The following is a 23,057-nucleotide window of genomic DNA, read 5'->3' as shown; positions in this document are numbered from 1 at the left end:
AGCCTCTGAGGTCAGGAAGGCCACCAGGAAGGTTCAGCTTCTAAGACGGGTTGGGAAGCAGTTGGCCAGGAGAAGATGGAACCAGCCAGGGGAAGGGGAAGGCGTCCACGGCGAGGACTAAAGGGAAAGCCTGTGTGAAGATTTTAAAGATCAAAAGAGCAATGTGGCAGCTTCCAGAATTTGAGAGAAAGGGGAGCAGCGATAAGACTGGAGAAGTAAACTGAAGTGGAAGTTTGTGGTGGTCCAGGCTAAATGCTTGGCCTGCATCCTGAACGTGGGGAAGCCATCTTTAAGCCAGAGGGTCTCGCAATAATGGTCAGTCAGGAAAAGGCCTGTTTCTCGGTCACTGCACATTTTGTGCTGTTGGAATGGGTGCTAGGGTTGCATCTGGCTCTGGAGAACACGCCCCCTCGGCTCAGCAGTGTGTGGGTGAGCAGGGAGACCCACGTCTGGGAACTCCTCACTCCTCTTTCATCCAAAAGGAGGAAACACTGAGGCAGAGGGCTTGGGAGTGAGGAGAGCTGAGTAGCCAGAGGAAGCTTCTATGGTAGAGGAGGCCTGAGTGGGAGAGGGGCCAAGCCCCGTTTTAGTCTTCCTGCTGGACCCCCAGGCCCTCGCTCTCCCCAGCAGAGTGGAGAGGTGGAGCCCCGTGGCCTTCCGTCTTCTTCCCTCCGTGTTTGTCTTGGCTGAGAGCTGCCGGGGGATATTTGAAGCCAGTTCCGTCAAGGCCGAGCTGGAGGAGTCTCGGCACATGGGATCACAGAGGAGGGAGTGGGAAGGGGCCTCAGGTGGGGTGTTGAGGGGGGTCCTCTGACTCCTTGCGCGGTGCTCAGCCTCAGCACCATGGAGCCTCCTGGTGAGGTGGCTGAAATCCCCGAGTTCCTTGATGCCCACCTGCTCCAGGAAGGCATTCAAAGACTCACAGGTGCCAGAAGTTGTGTCTTCTGCTCTTGCAGCATGACACACAGATCCGTTTAGACACTGGCACTCAAGCTTCTAGGGACTCAGTCCCACCAGCAGGCCCCATGGCCTGGGCAGGGCTGTAAAGGAGACCTGGCTGGCCCAGAGCACTGGCTAGGCCCTGCCACGGCCAGCTTCGTCATTCTCAGACCTTGATTCAGTGCTGCTTCCCCAGAGGCCCAGCGTGGACCCTCCCATGTCCTGCTTTGCACAGATGCTGACAGGTCACGTGTCCCACAGCTGAAGGTCTCCCCCGTCCGCCTCCACCATCTGCTGAGGCCCCATAATTATTCCAAGGCCGGTGCAGTCTCACTCCGAGGGGAGAGTTCACACAGCCCTGTAATGTAACCCAGGCCCTGGGCTGCTCGGGCAGGGGGTCCCCAGCTGGGTAATGAGCCGCCGGCTTTATTGAACTCCCTGGCTTGGCTCTGACTAATCACCGCCTTAGCCAAGGCTGCCCGGCCTTCTGAGAACCCATCTAAGCACCGTCGCTAAGGACGTCCTTCTCCCCAACACCCCAATTCCTGCTCCTCAAATCTTTCCTCCTCCCCAGATATGTTTAAATAACCAGGATCAGGGCAGGGAGGTTCCCAGGGGGTTGGCCTCCCCCCATCCATCTGGGTGAAAGTGTGGCTGCCTCAGGTCTGGGGGCCCAAGCAGGATGGACCAGAATGGGCTGCTCTTTGACTTCTCTAGGGCCACTCCAAGCGGAAGCCAGGCCTGCAGCTCTCACCCCCACCCTGTCTCCTAAACCCATGTACTTCCCTCTCACCTGTTTCTGGAGGCCTGCACTCCAGGAGGGAGGGCCTTGGCTGAGGAGGCGTGTTGTGGGCCAGGCCTGTCCCTGGAGAAGTGTAGGAAACAGGGTCCTGCTCAGGCCTCAACACCCAGCCCACGTCACATGAGTACAACAGCCACCCCAGGCCTCTCCCTCCTCTCTGCTCCCCGGCTCTTGTAAGGACCCCTAAGACAGCAAATACTACTCTTATGCTTTTGCGTGTTTGTTTTCTGGCCAAGACTGTGTCTTCTCTGTGGATGAGGACTGCCGTCTCTCCCTATGTACCCACAACTTAGCACATAGTAGGTGCTTTAAAAACCATCAAGAAGGGAGAGGGAGGAGACGCTTCAAGAGGTAAGAGGTTTGGTCTGTGCGTGAGGGACATGGCATCTGAGATGCTGTCCCTGTGGATCTCCAGGTGTCTCCACAACGTTTATGGCTGAAGTGTCTGGAGGGGAGAGACCTGGCCCATTTAGGAAGCAGTGTCAGTGTGTTGTCAGTACTCTAGTGGTTCGGGAGTTGTTCGGCTAATGGTGAACCTGAGGTCAAGGGTCACCCAGAGTTCATTGTCCTGGATGACTTCCTACTGACTGCACCTAGAGTAGGCCTCGAACCCATCTTGGAGGGTGTGAAGGGTCCATGGGCCCTCTGCCCTCCCACAGTGGTGGGGCTCTTCTGAGACGAGGTCAGTCCCCAGTCCTCTTCCTGACGGAGCTGGGCCTGATGTTCTTGGGGAGGGTGAAACGCAGGGGAAACCCCCAAGTTCAGGCCCCCTGCTCAGGCTGACCCAGCCCATCTCCATTCCCCAGAGGCCTGCGTAGGTGGGAACGGACAGCTGAGCCCTCCTTTGGTCCTGGGGAGTTGGTGAGCGTGGGTTCCGTGCCACCCTCCAGAGAAGAGTGTGAGGGAGACAGAGTCAGAGGGAACCAGATCCAGGGACCGTGGGAGGGAGGGCCCAGGAGGAGGAGACTTCAAAGCACTCCCAGAACAGCTTATAAACAAGCTGGGCTGGTGGGGCAGCCAGCGGGGGCCTTTCTGGAGGGGCCGGAAGCTTGCATGGGGTTGTGTGAAGAGCACAGGACAGGGGTCAGAGAGGGGAGGCGTGAGCCTCGCGGGCCCCAGGCAGCCCCACCTAACCTCTCTGTGACTCGGTTTCCTCTCTCTCCCTCCGGGGCTGGCGTGAGGGTCAGTGGGACGATGTAGGTGAAAGTGCTGTGTAGGCGCCAAGCCCTGATCAGATGTTATTTATTATTCTGAGCTGTGTTTTGGTGGGAGACTTGGAAGGGCTGAGAGGGAGAGCTGAGTGTTCTAGGGCCCCTTCTTCCACAGTGCTGTTTTGAGAGCTCTCAGAGCAGAATGGCCAGGAGTGGGGCCCGGGCAGGGAGAGGCCCATGGCTCTCGACAGGACCAAACTGGGCGGAGGATCGGGAAGGATGGACAAGGTTCCCTGCTTTTCCGAGCCCACCCCCACCTCTGGTCTGTACCCCTCCCTGCTCCCTCCCTTCCTTCCTAATGGTCTCAAGCGACTTCCCAGAAATCAGCCTCCTCTCCCCGGATACCTGTCTCATGTAATGGGGCTGTGACCATTTTTCTAAGTCCTGCTCAGAAATGTGTCACTGTCCATTTCCCTTTGTGATGTCCAAGGAGGCTGCACAAACCGCGTTCATCAAGTGCTGTGCAGAGGCCCGACTGGGCAGCTGGAACACGGGTTTATGAAATTACAGGGAATTCAAAGCAGCCGGCGCCGCCCGCTGTCTGGCTTCATTACTGGGACCGGCCTCCGAGGGAAGTTTATTCCAATCATTTAGGGGATTAGGATCTGACACCCTTCATTAACTCTTTGACACAAGCAGAAAAGACAGATCTTGCAGAATGACCCACACGACGGGAAGGAATTGGCTCAGGCAGGGAGGAGGCAACACGCCGCCCACGAGGAAGAAGCAAAGTCTGCAGGGTGGAAAGAGGGTCGCTGCCCTTTCACAGGCCAACTGGAGAGTGAGGTCTAGCCGCAGGGGGAGAGTGGGTCAGGGCTCGGCACTCAGTTTCCCCATCTGTGAAATAACTGGGGCCCCACCCCGTCGACTGCCCCGGGGACATAGCAGCTCGGTTACTGCTCCCCAAATCCTTTGCAGTTGGTCTTGAAAAGGTATCTCTCTCTTCCCCATTCCATGGCAGGTTCTGGCTCTTTTCCTGTCCCCTCCACAGATATAGCCCTTGATGTTTCACAAACTTCTTGTTCAGCCTGTAAAGACCGGAGTTGGGGCTGAACGTTGACAGCAGTTTTGACAGCTGGATGGGGAGGGGTGCTCTCCAGAGGCCCCACCAGCTGGTGTCCCTGGATGAATGGTGGGGGTCACGTAGCTGTGTGACACGAGGCAAGTTGCTTACCCTCTCTGTGTGTCTTTTCCTCAAATCTAAAATGAAGGCACAGTTTGTTGTGAGGATTAAATGAGACAATACACACAGCCTGGCACACGTTAAGGCCCCAGTAAATATCAGCAATTAGTCGTCCTATCGCTGCTCACTGGGGGTGACCTTCTCCTTGTAAATCGGGGGGACGAGAGCTGACCGGCAGTCCCTGAGTGCAGCCTTCATGGTTGTTAGCGAGGCGGCTGGGCTGCCCAGCGCTGTCCCAAGACACTGTGACCACATAGGTTCTCTTGGAGCCGGGAGTGTGTCAGTCGAGGAGCAGGAATGTGATTCGTCCCGGAGCCGGGGGGAGCCGGAGCATATCTGGTATGTGTCTCTGGAATGATTTGGGGAAAATTCCCCGAAGTTGGAACTTGAGATGCAAACTGCCGGGACAGAGAGATAGGGAGCTGTCCACACGCCCCCCCACCCTGGGACCTGGTGCTGGGGTGGGAGTCAGCTTACACAGCACAGGCTGCTCAGGCCCGCCCTGGAATGGCCGTGAACTTGTTGTTTTTCCACGTCATTTGCTCTCAGATGCACTATCGGGCCGGCGATGCTAACCCTGCGGCTGCAGGTCCCTCCTTGTAACAAGCGAGTGTGTGTTCTTCGGAGGTGGCCAAGGGGAGGAGGGGGCCCGGCCGAGAGGTGGGGGGAAGGGAAGCAAGCCTCTTCGTGCAGTACAGTGAGCTTGCGTGTCCCGGAGCCAGCTCCCCCAAAGCACATGCCATTTCTGGCCCCTGAAGGGGTTAAAGGCCTCCTGGAGTCAAAAACAAGCAGGTGTCCCACCGTGCCAGATACGCCGCCTAAACTGCTTCCAGCTTTTTTTTTCCTCTTCTGCAACAAGTCTGTGATCAGCCACAGGACAGAGGAGCCGGCAGCCTGCCTGTGACAGGCGTCAGGTTAGCTTGCTCCCAGTCGGGTGGCGCGCCCAGGACATAAATCCAGGCTCTGGCCCCTGTGCAGCTTCTCTCCCTGCGCACTCCGGAGAGGGAGCCCCCTTTATCTGAGGCTGCACAGCCCGGCGGGCTCCACGGACTTGGTGGAGGCAGCCTCGGCAGCTGCAGCCCTAGCAGCGGCGAGGAGGCCCGCTGGGGTGGGCAGGGCAGGTGTCTGCAGCCCCCCGAGGAGCACGGGTGGCCCTGGGGGCCCCAGCCCTGGCGCCATCTCAGGGGAGGTGTCTGGGCGCCGCAGACCCCACCATGCGGGCCCCGGGGTGCTGCTCTTCCCTGTCCTGCTGGGGGCAGATGGCAGCGCTGCTGCTACTGCTGCTTGGGGTGCCCCCGCGAGGCCTGGCACTGCCGCCCATCCGATACTCTCACGCTGGCATCTGCCCCAACGACATGAACCCCAACCTCTGGGTGGATGCCCAGAGCACCTGCAAGCGGGAGTGTGAGACGGACCTGGTGAGTGTGAATCCGGAAGCCTGAGATAGGCCACGTGGTCTTGTTAGTGAGGGCGAGTGGGAGCTGGGTGGTGGGAACGACTTGGAACGTGAAGGAGCCCAGCCCGGGGCCACATGGAGATAAACAGGGTGTGATGTCTGTCTGACTTCGAGGCCTGGAAGAAGAGGTGGGTGTGATGTCAGAGCTCCTCAGGGACTGGGACTCTTCGGATTCCTGGTCTCGTGTCTGCTGAGGGCTGCTCTGAGCCAGCACTATGCCAGGCACATCAGAGCGACTGATGTGCGTGACCCACCCGCAGCCTGTCGACAGGTGAGAGTGGAACTCAGGACCCTGCAGTGACCAGCACGAGGCTCCAAGGCCAGGGAGGAGGGGGTGGGCCTGGACACCGCACCCATCTGACCACAAAGCTGAGGCTTCATCCGGCCTCTGGGCCACTTCCCCGGGGGTTTGGACCCTGACCCTGAGATCAGAGCAGGCTGATGGGGAGGGTGGACAGGAGTGGATCTGAATAGACTCTCTGGGTGTCCGTAGGGGGCACGTAGACTAGCTTTCAACCTGCCAAATCCCTCGATCCTCCCAGCACTCAGGGCAGGCCTGGTTCTAGGGCAATTCCCTCCCAGCTCCTGAGTCCAAGGGCCGTTCCTGTCACTTCCCCCGGGGTGAAGCGCCTGCTCGTACCTGACACCCACCTGGGCAGAGATACGTCCTGCCAGTCTGGCAGCTCCTGGGGCTCGGGCTTGGTCGGTCATCACCAGGGACCGTGGGAGACCATGATGGTCCTCTGCTGAACGCATGTAACCTACGAGAGCATAGGCTGGCCCTGGGGAGAGCGGCCTGCCCCTCGCCGTGCCCACGGGACGATCCAGGCCTCTCACTGGCAGGGAGCAGTGGGGCAGCCGAGGGAGAGGAAGGTAAGGACCAGGGAGGGGTGGCAGAGCGTTCCCATCCGGCTGAGGTCACGCTGTTAGTTGGCTACATCTGCGGGCAAGGCTGCTTCCCTGGCACAGGCTGGCCTGATAAATGAGGTGTGGCTTGGAGCCAGTGAGACGCTTGCTGATTTTGTGTGTCTTGGGGAGAAGGCACCTCCATGGGGCTGGAGATATAGACAGCCTATGGGTATGTTCTGAGCCCTTAAGCAAAAGCTGTTCTAAAAATTCCCTCCAGGTTTTCTGTGCCCAGAAATACCTTCCCCTGGTCCCCAAGGATCCAGCCTTTCCTGGACCTGTGAGTCCTGAAGGAGCTTCCGGGGCCAGAGTCTTTAAGGAATTGAAGGACCCTCCAGCAAGGAGCAGGTTCTCTGCTGCTTAGCCCTCTCCTCCTCTCACCCTCTTGCTGGGTCCCTCTCCCTCAGTCCCCAGCTCCGAGATCTGTCCATCCCTGTCCCAGAGCCTCCCTCGTGGGGCCTAGAAGCCTATGCCAAGCAAGGGCTGCAAAACAAAGTCCCCATTCTGAGCCGAGAGGGGAAAACAGTAAACAAGTCGAGCAGGCAGCCTCCACGTAGCCCTTAGTTGATGTGGAATGTCGGAGGGGCTGAAGGGAGGCCAGCCCTGGTGGGGAGCAGCTCACAGAGCCACGACCAGGGCTCAGGGTGAGGGGCATTGCCCACATCCCAGCGAACACACCGCGTGAAATCCTTGTTTGTGTCAGCCCCAGAGCGTGTTGCTAATTTCGAGGAATTAAACTAACGCCGTATGTGGCTCCACAGAGAATCAGAGGGAATTACAGCCTGGCAAGTCCTCGCTGATGGCCTCGCTGACCTTTGCCACACAAAGGGACTTCTATCCCCGTTGATTTCCCCGTGCAATGTCCCACAGGTTGGAACTGGCACAGCCCACAGTGGCCAGACCTGGTGTCCTGGGCCTGTCCTGCCTGCCCTTCCTCTAGGCTCTGGATGAACATGGGCCAGCATCAGAGCTGCCGCTCCTAATGTGTATGTGGACAGCCTTGAACAGCTGTCCCAGTGGTGTCCGACTTTTCCTCCTTAGCATTTGGCCAGGGCATCCCTATTGGAAGAGACAAAAAGGCAGGCTCGTTTGTTCCAGTCGACACCTCATCGTGGTAACGATATGATGTAGAAGAAAAATACCTCATCAGAGTCCCATCCACCTGGAGCTTGAAGCCCTTTGCCACCACTTCCCAGCTCTGTGGACTTGAGCGGCTCCTCTCTTAGTTTCTGCATCCTCATCTCATCTCATGGTAGTAGGAAGACTTTCCCCCTTACAGTAGGTGACATTCCTCTTCCCACACTGCTAGCTGTGTGACCTTGGGCAAGTTACCTAGTCTCTCTGTGCCTCAGTTGTCATTGCCTGTGAAGTGAGAATGATGGTTGTACCCATTGTGATGAGCAGTAGATAAGCTGACAGATATAAATGTTCTTAGAAGAAGCCTGGGCAAATAGTGGGTGCTATGAATACATTAGCTATTACTATTATCGAAATGGTTCTCTCACGGCAGGTGAGCACCTATTAGTTCCCTTCCCTGGAGCCCATGGGGGAGGGTGGGGGGAAGCCTGTGTTCTCTTCCTTCTCCTCCTTGCTCAGACCTCTCCATCTGGCTCTCCCCAGGAGTGTGAGACCTATGAGAAGTGCTGCCCCAACGTGTGTGGGACCAAGAGCTGTGTGGCAGCCCGCTACATGGACGTGAAGGGGAAGAAGGGCCCCGTGGGCATGCCCAAGGAGGCCACGTGCGACCATTTCATGTGTCTGCAGCAGGGCTCCGAATGTGACATCTGGGACGGCCAGCCCGTGTGCAAGTGCAGAGACCGCTGTGAGAAGGAGCCCAGTTTCACCTGTGCCTCTGACGGCCTCACCTACTATAACCGCTGCTACATGGACGCCGAGGCCTGCTCCAAGGGCATCACACTGGCTGTCGTCACCTGCCGCTATCACTTCACCTGGCCCAACACCAGCCCCCCACCACCCGAGACCACCGTGCACCCCACCACGGCCCCCCCAGAGACCCCTGGGCTGGACACAGCGGCCCCAGCTCTGCTCAACTACCCCGCTCACCAGTCGGTCACCGTGGGTGAGACAGTGAGCTTCCTTTGTGACGTGGTGGGCCGGCCCCGGCCCGAGATCACCTGGGAGAAGCAGCTCGAGGATCGGGAGAACGTGGTCATGAGGCCCAACCACGTGCGCGGCAACGTGGTGGTCACCAACATCGCCCAGCTGGTCATCTACAGCGCCCAGCCCCAGGACGCCGGCATCTACACCTGCACGGCCCGCAACGCCGCCGGCGTCCTGCGCGCTGACTTCCCGCTGTCGGTGGTCCGGGGGGGTCGGCTTTCGGCCACGGAGGAGAGCAGCCCGAACAGCACAGCCTTCCCCGCAGCCGAGTGCCTGAAGCCCCCTGACAGTGAGGACTGCGGCGAAGAGCAGACCCGCTGGCACTTCGACGCCCAGGCCAACAACTGCCTGACCTTCACCTTCGGCCACTGCCACCGCAACCGCAACCACTTTGAGACCTACGAGGCCTGCATGCTGGCCTGTGTGAGCGGGCCGCTGGCCGTGTGCAGCCTGCCCGCCCTGCAGGGGCCCTGCAAGGCCTACGAGCCCCGCTGGGCCTACAACAGCCAGACGGGCCAGTGCCAGTCCTTTGTCTACGGCGGCTGCGAGGGCAACGGCAACAACTTTGAGAGCCGCGAGGCCTGCGAGGAGTCCTGCCCCTTCCCTCGGGGGAACCAGCGCTGCCGGGCCTGCAAGCCAAGGCAGAAGCTGGTCACCAGCTTCTGTCGGAGCGACTTTGTCATCTTGGGCCGAGTCTCTGAGCTGACAGAGGAGCCCGACTCAGGTCGCGCCCTGGTGACTGTGGACGAGGTCCTAAAGGATGAGAAGATGGGCCTCAAGTTCCTGGGCCGGGAGCCGCTGGAGGTCACTCTGCTCCACGTGGACTGGACCTGCCCCTGCCCCAATGTGACGGTGGGCGAGACGCCGCTCATCATCATGGGTGAGGTGGACGGCGGCATGGCCATGCTGCAGCCCGACAGCTTCGTGGGGGCCTCGACCACCCGGCGGGTTCGGAAGCTGCGCGAGGTCATGCACAAGAAAACCTGTGACGTCCTCAAGGAGTTCCCGGGCTTGCAGTGAGGCCCTCCGCCCCTCCCCAGTCCTGTCCCTGACCCTCTTCCATTGGCCCATCCCCAGCACCCCTCAGTCAGCAAACTGGGCAAGGTCAGATTAGATGGTCAGATTAGATGGCCAGCAGGGGAATATCAATCAATGCATCAGAAAAAAAGCCACTGCGTGGACATATATACACTATCAAGTGTAAACTAGATAGCTAGAGGGAGCAGCCGCCTAGCACAGGGAGATCAGCTCGGTGCTTTGTGTCCACATAGAGGGGTGGGATAGGGAGGGTGAGAGGGAGACGCAAGAGGGAGGAGATATGGGGATATATGTTTATGTATAGCTGATTCACTTTGTTATACAGCAGAAACTAATGTACCATTGTAAAGCACTTATACTCCAATAAAGATGTTAAGAAAAAGAAAAGAAAAGAAAAGAAAAAAGCCACCCGAGGGTCTTAGATCAACTTCTATTCTTTGAGTTCAATAAAGAGGGTTCCATAGTGGCTGTACCAATTCACATTCCCACCAGCAGTGCAAGAGGGTTCCCTTTTCTCCACACCCTCTCCGGCATTTATTGTTTCTAGATTTTTTGATGATGTCCATTCTGACCGGTATGAGATGATATCTCATTGTAGTTTTGATTTGCATTTCTCTAATGATTAATGATGTTGAGCATCCTTTCATGAAGTAAGTCAGAAAGAGAAAGACAAATACCGCATGCTAGCACATATATATGGAATCTAAGAAAAAAAAAATGTCATGAAGAACCTAGGGGTAAGACGGGAATAAAGACACAGACCTACTACAGAATGGACTTGAGGATATGGGGAGGGGGCAGGGTAAGCTGTGACAAAGTGAGAGAGGGGCATGGACATATATACACTACCAAACGTAAAATAGCTAGCTAGTGGGAAGCAGCCGCATAGCACAGGGAGATCAGCTCGGTGCTTTGTGACCACCTAGAGGGGTGGGATAGGGAGGGTGGGAGGGAGATACAAGAGGGAAGAGATATGGGAACATATGTATAGGTATAACTGATTCATTTTGTTATAAAGCAGAAACTAACACCCCACTGTAAAGCAATTATACTCCAATAAAGATGTTAAAAGAAATAAAAAAATAAAAGAGGGTTCCGTGTCTTTTTTAGCTGCGGGGGACAAAAGGAGAAGTCAACAGACACTTGCAGGCTATTCCTGATGACCAGTCTGCTCTGGCCTTCTTATCTTCTCTTGGCTGGCCACTCCCTCCCCTGGCTCTCGCAGCCTCCCTGCCCCTAGCCAGCCTCCCAGCCAGGATTCTAGAGATGGAGGCTGCATGATGGTCACAGGAGTAGTTGAATGAATTGGTTTGCAAAAGAAGTAGTAGGTGGGGATAGAAAGAAGGGCCCAGGAACTGATTGGACAGATTTCCCACAGCCCGCCCCCCAACCCCTAGCGCTATGAGCAGAACCCACGTCATGGTGGGGATTGTGGGGATTGTGGGAAGTGAGAAGCAGGAGGCTTGCCCTGAGCGGAGGCTGCCGGGCAGGTGCCTTTGGGTGGTGGTCAGCCCGTGCTTCGGTCAAGTTGGCCTGGCAGTCTCTGAGGCCACCACAGCACGTGTGGTGAAGAATGCATGTTTCTCATGTTTCTTCTCCCTTGGCTTTATTGATTGGTTTATTGATTGTCGATTTATAGATTCAGTTCTGTTCAATCCAACTCAGTGGACATTTTCTGAATACTTACTGGGTTCTAGGTGCTAGGATCACAGAGAGATGTTAGTCACCGCCCAGCTCATAGTGAATGAACACAAATGTCCAGATCCCAGGGCTCCTCCAGAAGCAGACCAATGGCTGGCTCTCTCCGCTGTCAAAAATCCCATTTTTAACAGACAGCGTGCTTTCAGCTGCCACTGGCTTCCTTGGACATAAAGCAGATAGAAGTCCCAGGATCTGTTTTGGTGGGAAGAGAAATGAAGAGGAAAAGCGGGCAGGGAAGGGGGTTGGTGAAGGAATAAGAAAGGAGGGAAGAGGGGAGACAGGCCTGGGAAGGAAAAGGAATGTTGCTCAATGCTCCCATCTGGTGGTGGCCTTGGGAACCGCAGGGACCCGGAGAGGCTCTAGGTGTGGCCTGGGAGGGCTGGTTTGGGTGTGCGGCGGCTTGTTGGTGACTTCTGTTTCTGGACTTCCTGTGCAGGTCTGCCACCACACCACTAGATAAAGTTTTGGGGAAACCCACCGTCAGCTCTTCCTCTACCCCCATTCCCTCCTCAGCCCTTCATTCTGTCCATGCCCCCCGCCCCCCAAAGCTGAAGAAGGTCTTTGTGGGGCATTTTTGTTTCTTCCTCAAATGTAGGGGGAAAGATACCAATTCAAAGCTCCTAGTATCAACAGCCGTTCCTGTGTGGTTCGTTTGGGCTAATGTGTGGGCGGGATGGGGGTGGTGGGTAGTGTCGTTTCTTTGGTGACCTGGTGGTTGGGGGGGAGCTGGGGGGTGGGGGGGTTAGTCTGGCCACCTGGATCCTGTTTAGGTGATAACGGGACACTGCTAACATTTGGTGCACTTTGCAAGCTCTACGACTTCTTACTGTGGCGCCCACCCCAGCTCTGTACATTAGGCACAGGAGAGCTGAGGCCAGAGAGGCCAGGTAACTCACCCAGGAACACGGGCAGGAAGGCACAGGGTGTAGGCCCAGGTGTTCTGCCTCGTATCTCGGTCCCCTGCCCCATCACAACAGCACGGTGGGCCAGGGCAGACTCCGGACCCCAACGCTGATGGTCAGTTCAGGGGCACGAAGGTGGAAGAGACAGGAGTGGGCAGGGGGCCATGCTGTCCTGCTGTTACTCCCTAGGGGGCCTCTGGGTGAGGCTTGGTCCCAAAGCCCTGGGTGCTCAGAGCACGTGGCTGGGTTCCCAGGCTGAGGCAGCAGCACCTCTGGTGCCAGGGGCTCCTGGCTGCTCCCCTCCCCAGAGACGTGTTCAGGAGCTTTCAGCCAGGGCGTGCTCCCAGCTTGTCTGTCCCCTAGGTTGGGAGCCAGCTAAGCACGAGGGACACCTGACCCCTGTCCACTTCCCTGGTCTTCCCGGGCCATAACCCCAAGGAGGAATCCAGGCCCAGCCCAGCCCAGCCCGGGTCAATCCCTCCTTAGAGATAATTCCCTGCAATAAGGAGGGGCCAGGATGGAGAAGACAAGCTCCTCCCTGAGAGAGAAGAGAAGCCAGAGGAGTGGGAGCTTCTCAAGTCACCCCTGGGAAAATGCTGAGCACAGAACTTAAACAAGAACATGTGAGCAGCAACCGCAGGCCCTGCCCCTTTCAGGTCCAGGAACCAGGGAGTGACTCCTTACCTTCCCTCAGAGTGGGGGCACGCTGTTGCACTTGCTTCTAGGCTGAGGTGCCCCAATAAATAGCACATCACCTTAGAGCCCGAGGGGGCAAGTGTCCACATGCCAGCACCTGTCACCTCCCCTCTTCCCTCCACTTGCAGAGATGTGGGGCTGAGCCGTGTGACTACCTGGTGGAGGTGTGAGGTTCAGGGGATCTGACCTCAGGCACTGCCCGCACACAGCTGCAGACTTGGGGTCCTTGTCACACTCCATCCCCAGCTTGGCAGGGTGGGAAGAAGGCCCAGCCTGTGGATCAGACCCACCTAGGGCTGAATTCGGGCTCTGACACATATCCGCCATGTCTCTGAGCCTCAGTTTCCTCATCTGTAAGACAGAGCCCCTCATGGAGACTTGGGGCGCTCGACCCTATTAACTGTGTCAAACTGAAAAGCCTAAGAAACAGAACCTGGCACAGATGGCCGCCCCTGGGCCCCCTCTGCGCCTTCAGCAGTTCCCTGGCTGAGAGCACTCCCCCAGGACTGCTCTCCTCCCCTCGCCCTTCCATCCAGACCTCGGGTTTCACAGGCTCAGTGACCACGCAGCTTCCAACATTGTATTCCGCAGCTCAGAGTACATCCCAAACTGACCACTCTGCACAGGTTGATTTGGGATTTGGAAAATATGGGTACTTGGGGAAAGGGTGATGCAGTATCAGTGATCGTTGTGGACCTGCCACATGGCATTTATCTTCTGTCCTTGAAACCGAGTCTGTGTCTCTCTCTGTCACCCAGGCCTTACAGAGTAACTGACTTCTGGGAGGTGCTGAGTGCAGGCTGAACTGAATTCCCAGGGCCTAGGGAGGCCAGCCTACCCAGTCTGGGAGATTTGGCCCCAGGATATAGGGGGATTGAGCCCTCCTTCAGGTCGAGGTCAGGCTCACCTGCTTTCCTGTCGCTGGCTGCTCCCTCCTCCCCTGCTTCCGTCTGTCGTCTCCGTCTCCCCACCCTCCTCCGCCTCTAGCCCAGCCCTCTGCCTTCAGAGGCTTGTTCTGGGGCCGGCTGTCTCCAGAGCAGCTCTGAGGCCTCCGCTTGGAGGAGGACAAGACAGGGGCAGGACAGCTTGGCTTCTTCCACCCTCTGAGTCCCCCAGCCCCTCCAGCCTCCTAGGACACACTCCTCCATACTCTGATGTCACCCCTGGACAGTGGGGCCAGAGAGCAGGGACCGGGGCCGGAACCTGATGAGTGAAGGGGGCGAATATATACAGCTACATGGCGATTTCCTCAGACCGAGGACTGCGCCCTGTGTCCCACCGTCCCACTATAACATCAACATTGAGTGGGCGCTTACTGCAGGGTGGGTACTGGATCTCTTGTCATCTCCGTCACGCCTGTGGGAGACAGAATGCTCTTTTGTAGGTGGGAAAACTGAGGCTAGAGGAGACGAGAAGCTTGCCCAAGTTCACCCAGCCGCTAAGTGGCAGAGCCAAGATTTGAACCTAAGCAGTCTGACTTCTAGGCTCTTAACGCTGATGCTATGCTATTTCTCCCAGCATGTCACACACACACACACACACACACACACACACACATACACACACACACACACACACACACACACACGGCTCTGGGCTGGGCAGTGTGGAATCCCATCAGGACCCCACATGTCTCCAAAGAGCCTGTCTTCCGTCAGCCACGGGCACACCACCCCATGCTTATGAGGTTACGTGTCACATGGTATTTCTATCACACACGTGAGCAGTCATGGCCTAGATTCCTGAGCCTGCTCATCCTTCAAGACTCAGCTCCTCGGGGAGCCTCTGCTGTTCCCAGGCTGCACACTCTTCTCCAAGTCTCCATCTCCCTCTGCACTTGCACGGATGCCCGGCCAGAGTCACTGCTTAGGGCTCTGGGAGGCCTGTGGGCCCAGGTTGCAGAGATCCAGAGGGATTCGCTGGATGAACAAATGGTCCTGGGACCAAGGGTCACGCCCCGTGCACTGGAGACCACAAGGCTGTGAAGGGCTCCTTTGGGGTCTTCCTTCTTTTTGCCCAACTCCACTTCCTGATACGGTCTCCTCCTCCTCCTCCCACCTCCCCAAGGAGTCTGAAGTCTCCCTCCTGCTCTGGGAGTGTGTGATTAATATAGGCAGGATGGAGGGCAGGGTTCCTGGGTCCTATTCTTGGCTGTGGCCTCATTCTGGAATGTGCCCTGAGGTCAAGTGACACTCAAGCTGTCAGGAGGAAGGAAGCCTAACCCTCTAGCTAGCACTGCCCTGAGGGAGCGGGTAGGGCAGGCAGGTGGGCCATCCACCACCCTCTCCTTCCCACCTCTCTGGCTCCTATTTCGGGGTTGGGTTGGAGTCTCTGTGTCCCACCCCAGCTTACCCCAGGACGTGAAGCTCTGGCATCCAGGTCTCCAGCAACACCCTGGACACCCAGACAAGGGGAGAATAGGCTGCATCTCCAATGCTTCCTGGACTGGACCCTCCCGGAGGTAGGGCCTCTTCCCAGCATGTCTGTTGGGGTGAGGTGAGGTACTTGGGTGTGTTTCTTGTCCTTTTCAAGTCTTCAGGAGACGGCTAGAGACCTGGCAGGATGAAGATATACCCATCCAGATCATTTGTTTTCTGTCTTTGTGTGAGGGACACACCCAGTTCTGGCCGAGGATGGTGACAGTTTTGTCTCCTTTCTGTGTGAACAGCCAGGAAGTAGAAACAGGGCCTGGGGTAGTGGTGAGGAACCCCAGCAGGGGAGGAGCACCGTGTGCCAGGAGAGAATGGATGGGCATTTGAGGGTGAACAAGTCTTTTTTTTTTTTTTTCTTTTTAAGTTTCCAGGTTCTGCTAATATGCTGCTCTTCTGGGACCACTTTTTTTTTGGCCACACGGTGGGGCTTGTGGGATCTCAGTTCCCTGACCAGGGATCAAACCCAGGCTCCTGGCAGTGAAAGCGCTGAGTCCTAACCACTGGACTGCCAGGGAATTCCCGAGTGTGAACAACTTTGATCGGGCACTTTACAATTGTTGTCCAGTTTAACCCTCACAACCTTCTCTCATCTACATCTTTTACTATTTCACCATTTGATAGACCTCACCGTAGGCAACAACATTCAGGAGGGCCTTGTTCATAGCACAAGGCATGACCATAGAGGGTTTCAACAGATCTTTGTGGAATGAATGAATGACTGAATGAAGCAAGCCCTCCAGACCTTATGGAGGAAGAGAGGACCTCATAGGTATTATTGTCCCTGTTTTACAGATGCTGAATCTGAATCTAAATGTTTAAAGGAAACTTGCCCAAGGTCATAAGGCTAATTAATGGAAGAACCAGGATTCAAACCAAGGTCTGTCTGACTTTAGTGCCCATATTCTTTCCAGGGTAACATATATTTTTTAACCATTTCAGCTAAAGGCTGAGGGCCCCAAATGGCTGTTCCCCTCCTGAACATCCATAACCACATTTTCTAACTGGTCCCTGACCTCCAGGAGTGCCAAGGCTGTACAGAAAGTCACAAAGCTGCACCCTCCAATAGTTAGTATTGAATTCATGTAAGTAAATTCATAGGAAATAAAATTTTTATTTTTATTATTATTTATTTATTATTTAATTTATTCCTCAGCCCCCCTAGCTATAGTCCAAGTGTGACATTTCATGTGCTTAGTGGCTACCATATTGAACAACACAGACATAGACTATTTCCATCACCACAGAAAATTCTGTTGGATAGCCCTGTTACAAAGTATGAAACCGTAAATTCTTGTTTTCTCCGGCAGAGATCTTGTGTAGGGGTGCGGGCCCTGACTCTATGCTCCTGCCCTGCCAAGGACTCCAGGGATTCCTGTTCCTGGTTTTGGTCTCATGGATCCTACTGCCACAAGGGCTTTTGGAATTGCCCTACTGTCTCTAGACTCTAATCTCAGCCTCAGAAAAATCCCCTCATCTTTTCTCCCAGAAGGCTTCCGTTAAGCCTTCTTGCAAATAAAGTTCTTGATGGCCTTTCTCAATATCCCAGATTTCCTAAAGAGGTGCACAAATGAGTAGTACATACACACCAAGACCCAACAGTTGTGGCACTCAGGGGAAAATGAGTTTACCAAACTTTTAGCTAAGTATGACAGAGAGGGGTTGCTGATGGGAGGGAGACAGTAGAGCCTGCAGGCCAAATCCTCTCATGGCATGGCACAGTGCCCACGACAATTGTGAAAGTGCCCCCACCAGTGGGCCAGGTGCTCCACAGCTCTTCAGAGACGTCTGTGGACGTGCTGAATAAAGGGCTAAGAATTAATTTGTTTGTTATGGTCATTGCTGTTAGAATTGAATTGCATAAGACTTTAAAAAGAGGCACCAGATGTTTTAGGCCTTAGGGCCCCCAAATGTCCCTGGTATACAGGCTGAGTGGCCGTGAGGAAAGGCCAGAGTCACTGCAGAGCATGGGCTCTTGAGTCAAACTACCTGGGCTCAGATCCTGGCTCTGTGACTTTGGGTTAAGTTAACCTCTCGTGCCTCAGTATCTTCATCTATAAAATGGAATAATAATGGTTTCCATAGTGTCTCTCCAGTAGTAGTCAGCCCAGGGCCTGATTGCTCCAGCTGGTTGGGAATAATCGCTGTTGCATGTTCCCACCTGTGGATGGAAAGAAGCAGGAGATGAGAACAGGCCCCTCTCCCCAAAGCTGCTCTTGGACAGCGAAGTAAGAACAGATGCAGTCTCCTTTGCTGACAAAGGAAGAGTCCAGGATAAGGGTAGCCAGAGAGGAGAGAAGCGAGAGGAAGGGAAAGGAAGACACACACTCTGGGTTGGGTGGTTGGAAGCAAGCAGAGACAAGTGTAGTAATGAGGTAGAGATGGGGAACCTCTGAGACCTCCACAGAGGCCCTAAGAGCGTTTCCCCACCATTCCCGGCTTTAATAGCTCCAAGTGTAGAGCTGAATTCTCTTTTTTTTAAATTTTATTTTATTATATTTTTATTTTTGGCTGCGTTGGGTCTTTGTTGCTGAATGTGGGCTTTCTCTAGTTGCGGCGAGCAGGCACTGCTCTTTGTTGCAGTGCGTGGGCTTATTGCAGTGGCTTCTCTTGTTGCGGAGCACGGGCTCTAGGTGCGCAGGCTTCAGTAGTTGTGGCACACGGGCTCAGTAAGTAGTTGTGGCGCGAGGGCTCAGTAGTTGTGGCCCGTGGGCTCTAGAGTGCAGGCTCAGTAGTTGTGGTGCACGGGCTTAGTTGCTCCGCGGCATGTGGGATCTTCCTAGACCAGGGCTCAAACCCATGTCCCCTGCGTTGGCAACTGCACCACCAGGGAAGTCCCTGGAGCTGAGTTCTCACCCTTTATTTCAAGTACCACTCCCCATCTCAATGTACCAAAAAGGGCAACAGAATAAAAGGGGAAACAGCCTCAGAGTTTTGGTGTGACCAGTAACTCAGACTCAAAGTAATCCTCTCAGTCATCACTACCAACAATTTCACCCTGTGACCCTAATAAGAGGAAAAGCTGGTGTTCATGGATGAGCGGAATGCAGCTTCAGTGAGACTTACACAGATGGCAACCCATCCCCATCTCAGGCCTCATGGAAGATACCCACTCTTTACCACCTAGATGCCCTGATGGCAGGGTTAATAATTTCCATTACTAATAGCCTGCAACACCTAATATGTGCTCAACATACACTATCTCATTAAATATTTACACACCTGTGGTGTGTATATCATTCACCTCCATTTAATATTCTCTCCATTTCAGAGATGATGAAACTGAGGCTCAGAGAGATTGAATAATTTGCCCAAGGTCCCTGGCCAAGCAGGAATACAAGCTTAGGTTGGTCTACGTGACTCCAAAGCCTATGTATAACCACATGTATAAGATATTCCACCACAGATTCAAGAATAGTGAAGCACAGTTTTCTCTCTTTTGCTTCCTCCTTTCTTCCTGCTAACCCACCAGGAAGTTTCACTGCGTAGGATTCTTATGAAAAGGCACGTTTAAGGCCAGCTGACCTCCCCTAAATATGCTGATCACATGCCCTTAAGGCTAAGCCACAGGCCGAGAGACAGAAAGAGATGGGAATGCAAGCCCCTCTCACAGAAGAGCAGAGAGAGTTCAGGTTATTCCCTGTGGGAAAGAGGATTACGCTCAATGCTTCATATCCCTTACACAGTCCTCACACTAAATGTAACAGGTAGGCTTTCTCAGATAAGAAATATGAGGCTGAATAAGTTTAACAGGGCACAGCTATACCAGGGTGAGTTTGGGATTCAATTCGAAGTCTGACCCCAAGGCCCATACTCTTTTCCTGTACAGAGTTACCAGGAGTAATTTTGTTTGGAGGCTTAATGAAACCCCTACACTCCCATAGAACATTCTTGCTTAGTTCTTAGCAGTTACCAAGGAGTCTGGAGGCAAACTTCTGGTGCCTAGACCTCTATCCCTACTGGTGAAGTGGGGGTGAGACAGGGATCAGACACTGATGTTTTCTGTTCCAATGCAAGATCCACATTTCATAAAGAACAGTGATGCTCTCTGAACAGTCCCAGGTCACGTGAAGGGGCTTGGCCAGCATGTGGCAGTATTTTCAGTAGATGACAGAGTGCTCAGCTGCAAGGGAAGCTTAGCGGAGACTCTAGAAAAGCGTTGCTCAGGGAAAGTGACGCAGGGGAAAAGTTATTTGTGGCTGTCAATTTCTCGCTTAGATATTACAAAGCTTCCCTGCCAAAGTCCTTTCTTTGATTTATGCTCAAACTGGAAGATATCATAAGCATCGAAAAAGCCAAACTGGAAAGCCGAACAGCTGAGCTCTGAAAAGATAGGAACCTTGGCCAGGAGTAGAATGTGGTGATAGGTACAGCAAGTGGAAGGGAGCTGGGGGTGTCTGAATTTGTGCAGTGAACACACAGATTCCACCGACACCAGCTTCTGGAAAGGCACTATCTGCTGTGAACCCTGATAATTACAAAAACAAAAAGAGGTTTTGTCTCTAAAGGTGGGAAAACAAATGAGATGACCCCTAGAGGGAGCTTCTAGCCTGAGGAGGTTTTTTTTTTTTTTTTTTTTTTTTTTGGTGGTATGCGGGCCTCACTGTTGTGGCCTCTCCCGTTGCAGAGCACAGGCTCCGGACGCGCAGGCTCAGCGGCCCAGCCGCTCCGCGGCATGTGGGATCTTCCCGGACCGGGGCACGAACCCGTGTCCCCTGAATCGGCAGGCGGATTCTCAACCACTGCGCCACCAGGGAAGCCCCTGAGGAGGTTTTTAAGATAAGCATTTAAATTGAAACTAGGATAGGAACTGGAGCTGCCCCTCCTGTACTTCCCCTCCCTCACTACCACTATTTCTTCCTTGGACTTCTTCCCCGACCTCCCCATCCCACCCCTGGGTCTCATGAATAAAGAAATTCTAAACCACCTCTCTTTAACAATAATTCTGTTCAAAGCTTGGAACAATGAAAAAAAATTGCAATGTCCAAAGTCAAAGGCAGCTTTTCCTGGGAGTGATGGGCTGGCAGCAGGGCCAGATTTCCTCTGCTTTTTTTTTTTTTCCTAAGAGTTAGCACAAAGTCTCCCACTGTGGACATGTAAGATGAAGAAAAAGAACCAGGACCAAGATTTTCCTCCACTGCAGCTGGGAATTTGAGAGAGCCCATGCTTCCCCAGGTGACCCATTCTTCATAACTTGATTACTCCTCCCCAATCTAGAACCCCTCAGATGGACATGATCTCTCCCTTTCTTCACTCATACTTCCATATTCTCCCGTGTATGATTATTTCAGTGTGTGTTATCGTTTGCTAGAGTGTAAGCCATTGGAAAGGTCCTAAAGGTTTATATATGTCATCACTAGCTCCTAACCTAGTAGATGGTCGATAAATGTGTTAAGGGGGTGAACACAGGGGTTGTTTTAAATGCTACCTCACTTTGTTTGATACAATTTAGGGACTTGAATGGAATCTGACCCTCGAGTCAACCTGACCCTTTTGCCACCTATCATAAGGACTAGTAAAGCCCAGGACCAAAGACTTCAGGTGCGTGAAGTGTGTCGAGTTACTTCTCCGAGAACCTGAGCATCCAGACAGCAATAGGATGTGGGTACATAAAAACAGCCCATGACCTGCAGACTCTTATAACCCACTCCCCATTCTGTTTCTGTAGTATATTTCCCTTTCCTAACTGTGCCCGGCAAAGGCTGATATTAACACAATTTGGGGGTTGCTGAGCAAACGACCACTTACAGGACCAGGCTAGGTGTGTGGGGAGGGAAATGGCACATAGTGCAGTTTATAGATACTGTCTCTTATGTAATCAAGTGTGGTTCTTTCATAAAGCCTTCCTACAGAAGGTTAAGAATCGTGGACTTTGGAAACAGAATCCCACAATTCAAGTCCTGACTCTACTGGGGGTAACTATGTCACAAACTCTGCTTCCCTCTGAAAATGAGGGAAATAGCATAACCTTCAGAGGCTTCTTATGAAATTTAAGTGAGCTAAAATGTACAAATGCTTAGAACAGTATCTTGCACACAGTACATACTATGAAATGTTGACGATTATTACTGAGCTTCTGAGGTTTGTTATTGCCTCTGGACTCCACAAGACTTTTGATAATATTAAAATCATCGTCATTCAGATAGATAGCATGTAAGGTACTGGTGCAGCTACCTACCCACTGTCAAAGCCTGGAAGAAAACTCGTAATCATCAGGAAAGTGTGGTGTGCCTGGACTAGGAAACTTGTCCTGGGTCTCCAAACTTCTGCAAAGCGTCCATTAGGGGAAATGACCTCCAGGATGAGTCCCACGGCTCACACACACAAGCTCCCTCCTTTACCCTTCTTTCACCTTTCCCACATATGAAGGAAGGGCAGATGGAGGAGACAAACCCTAATCTCCTTTCTACCTGCTACCAGACTCTTCTCCTCTGGTAGAGGCTCTTGGGGAGATAAGGTCTTACCTTTGTCTCTCTATTCCTTTTATACAGAACCCGAAAAGTTCTTTGAACTTTTGTGGCTCGGATAATAAACAAAAGTCTCCTTCCAAAAAACATTTCTTCCTAAATTACAAAAAAAAAAAAAAGTTTCCTGCCTTTCTTCCAATCTATTTTCCAACCTATTGTAAGATTCAAAAAGGTGAACTTTCTCCAGGCAAAACCCTTTATAGCCTTGTGAAAACCGGGTTGTTCTCAAAGTCTTTAGTTAAAGGGCCTCTGGTGACACCTTAGCTTCTAGAAAGGCTGCCCAGGGATTGCAACTATCTTAAGCATTGGATTGAAATGGTTTAGGGATCCCCATCATGTTTCCTGAAAATAGAAAGGAGTTAGCAGAAAGTAAGTCACAGAGACTCTATAGAGCTTTAAAATGAATTGGGACTTCCCTGGCAGTCCTGTGGTTAAGATTCCACGCTTCCGCTGCAGGGGGTGCGGTGAATGGCAGGTAGTTTACAAAACAAGGAGTGTTCTTTTTTTAAAAAAAGAGTTCTGAGGTCAGTAGGCAGATCTGGATTATCAGTGAACAGATATGATCATTACAAAACAAATCAAAATCCAACCTTCATCCTTACTAGAAATGAATCCATGGATAGTGGAAGCGTGGCCAGGAAAAGCCATCTGAGAGGAGTACCTGCATTTAGTTCAAAACAGAAAAAGGAACTGTGCTTAGAATTACTGAACCCATGTCACAGGGCATCTGGACTCTGAATTAAAAGAGACAATTGTAGGGTCCTATGATTCCACTTCTTAAACCACACTGATAGGAGTAACCAGTGTCCTTGTCTATCAGCATCCAGAAATCATCAGTTTATACCCATCTTCTTGAAACCAAGCTAGGCGGATACCATGTCCATGCTTGTCCTATTTCTTTCTAGCCTAAAGGAAGTACAAAATTGTTTTGAATTAGAATGTAGTTTGGGGAAATATCACAACCTAGCTTTCATGCTCCAAAAGAGGTTATGGTGCCATATTCTCCCAGCTCTCTCAACAGCACTAAGGAAGGAAGAGAAAAGGAGACTCAAGAGCTGTCAAAGGGCATGTGGAGAACCAGTTTTTAAAAACAGCTGCAACCTCATGGTTGGGAAAGAAGTTTATGTTTGACTTTCACATTTAGTACAAAAAAACCCATAAAAGCAATGTCTAGCTTATTTTGTAAATGTGGTTTTTCCACAATTA

General features: G+C 53.3%; 1 protein-coding gene and 1 long non-coding RNA gene across 2 annotated transcripts; both read left to right on the top strand.

Annotated features, from left to right (window-relative positions):
• The first annotated feature begins 5,014 nt into the window (after window positions 1-5,014).
• Window positions 5,015-10,030, top strand: WFIKKN2 (WAP, follistatin/kazal, immunoglobulin, kunitz and netrin domain containing 2). The gene is made up of 2 exons (XM_067020642.1): window positions 5,015-5,553; window positions 8,118-10,030. The coding sequence occupies exons 1-2, from the start codon at window positions 5,350-5,352 to the stop codon at window positions 9,636-9,638; spliced, it is 1,725 nt and encodes a 574-aa protein (XP_066876743.1). The 5' UTR covers window positions 5,015-5,349; the 3' UTR covers window positions 9,639-10,030.
• A 5,161-nt stretch (window positions 10,031-15,191) lies between these two features.
• On the top strand, window positions 15,192-16,909 carry LOC131746174 (uncharacterized). The gene is made up of 3 exons (XR_009332538.2): window positions 15,192-15,416; window positions 16,180-16,264; window positions 16,695-16,909. It is a non-coding gene; the product is annotated as an uncharacterized lncRNA (long non-coding RNA).
• The last annotated feature ends 6,148 nt before the right edge of the window (window positions 16,910-23,057 follow it).

Source organism: Kogia breviceps, chromosome 19, assembly GCF_026419965.1.
Source record: "Kogia breviceps isolate mKogBre1 chromosome 19, mKogBre1 haplotype 1, whole genome shotgun sequence".
NCBI classification, from domain to species: Eukaryota; Metazoa; Chordata; class Mammalia; order Artiodactyla; family Physeteridae; genus Kogia; species Kogia breviceps.
Note: the sequence above shows the minus strand (reverse complement) of the source record. Positions and strands in the feature narration are given on the sequence as shown.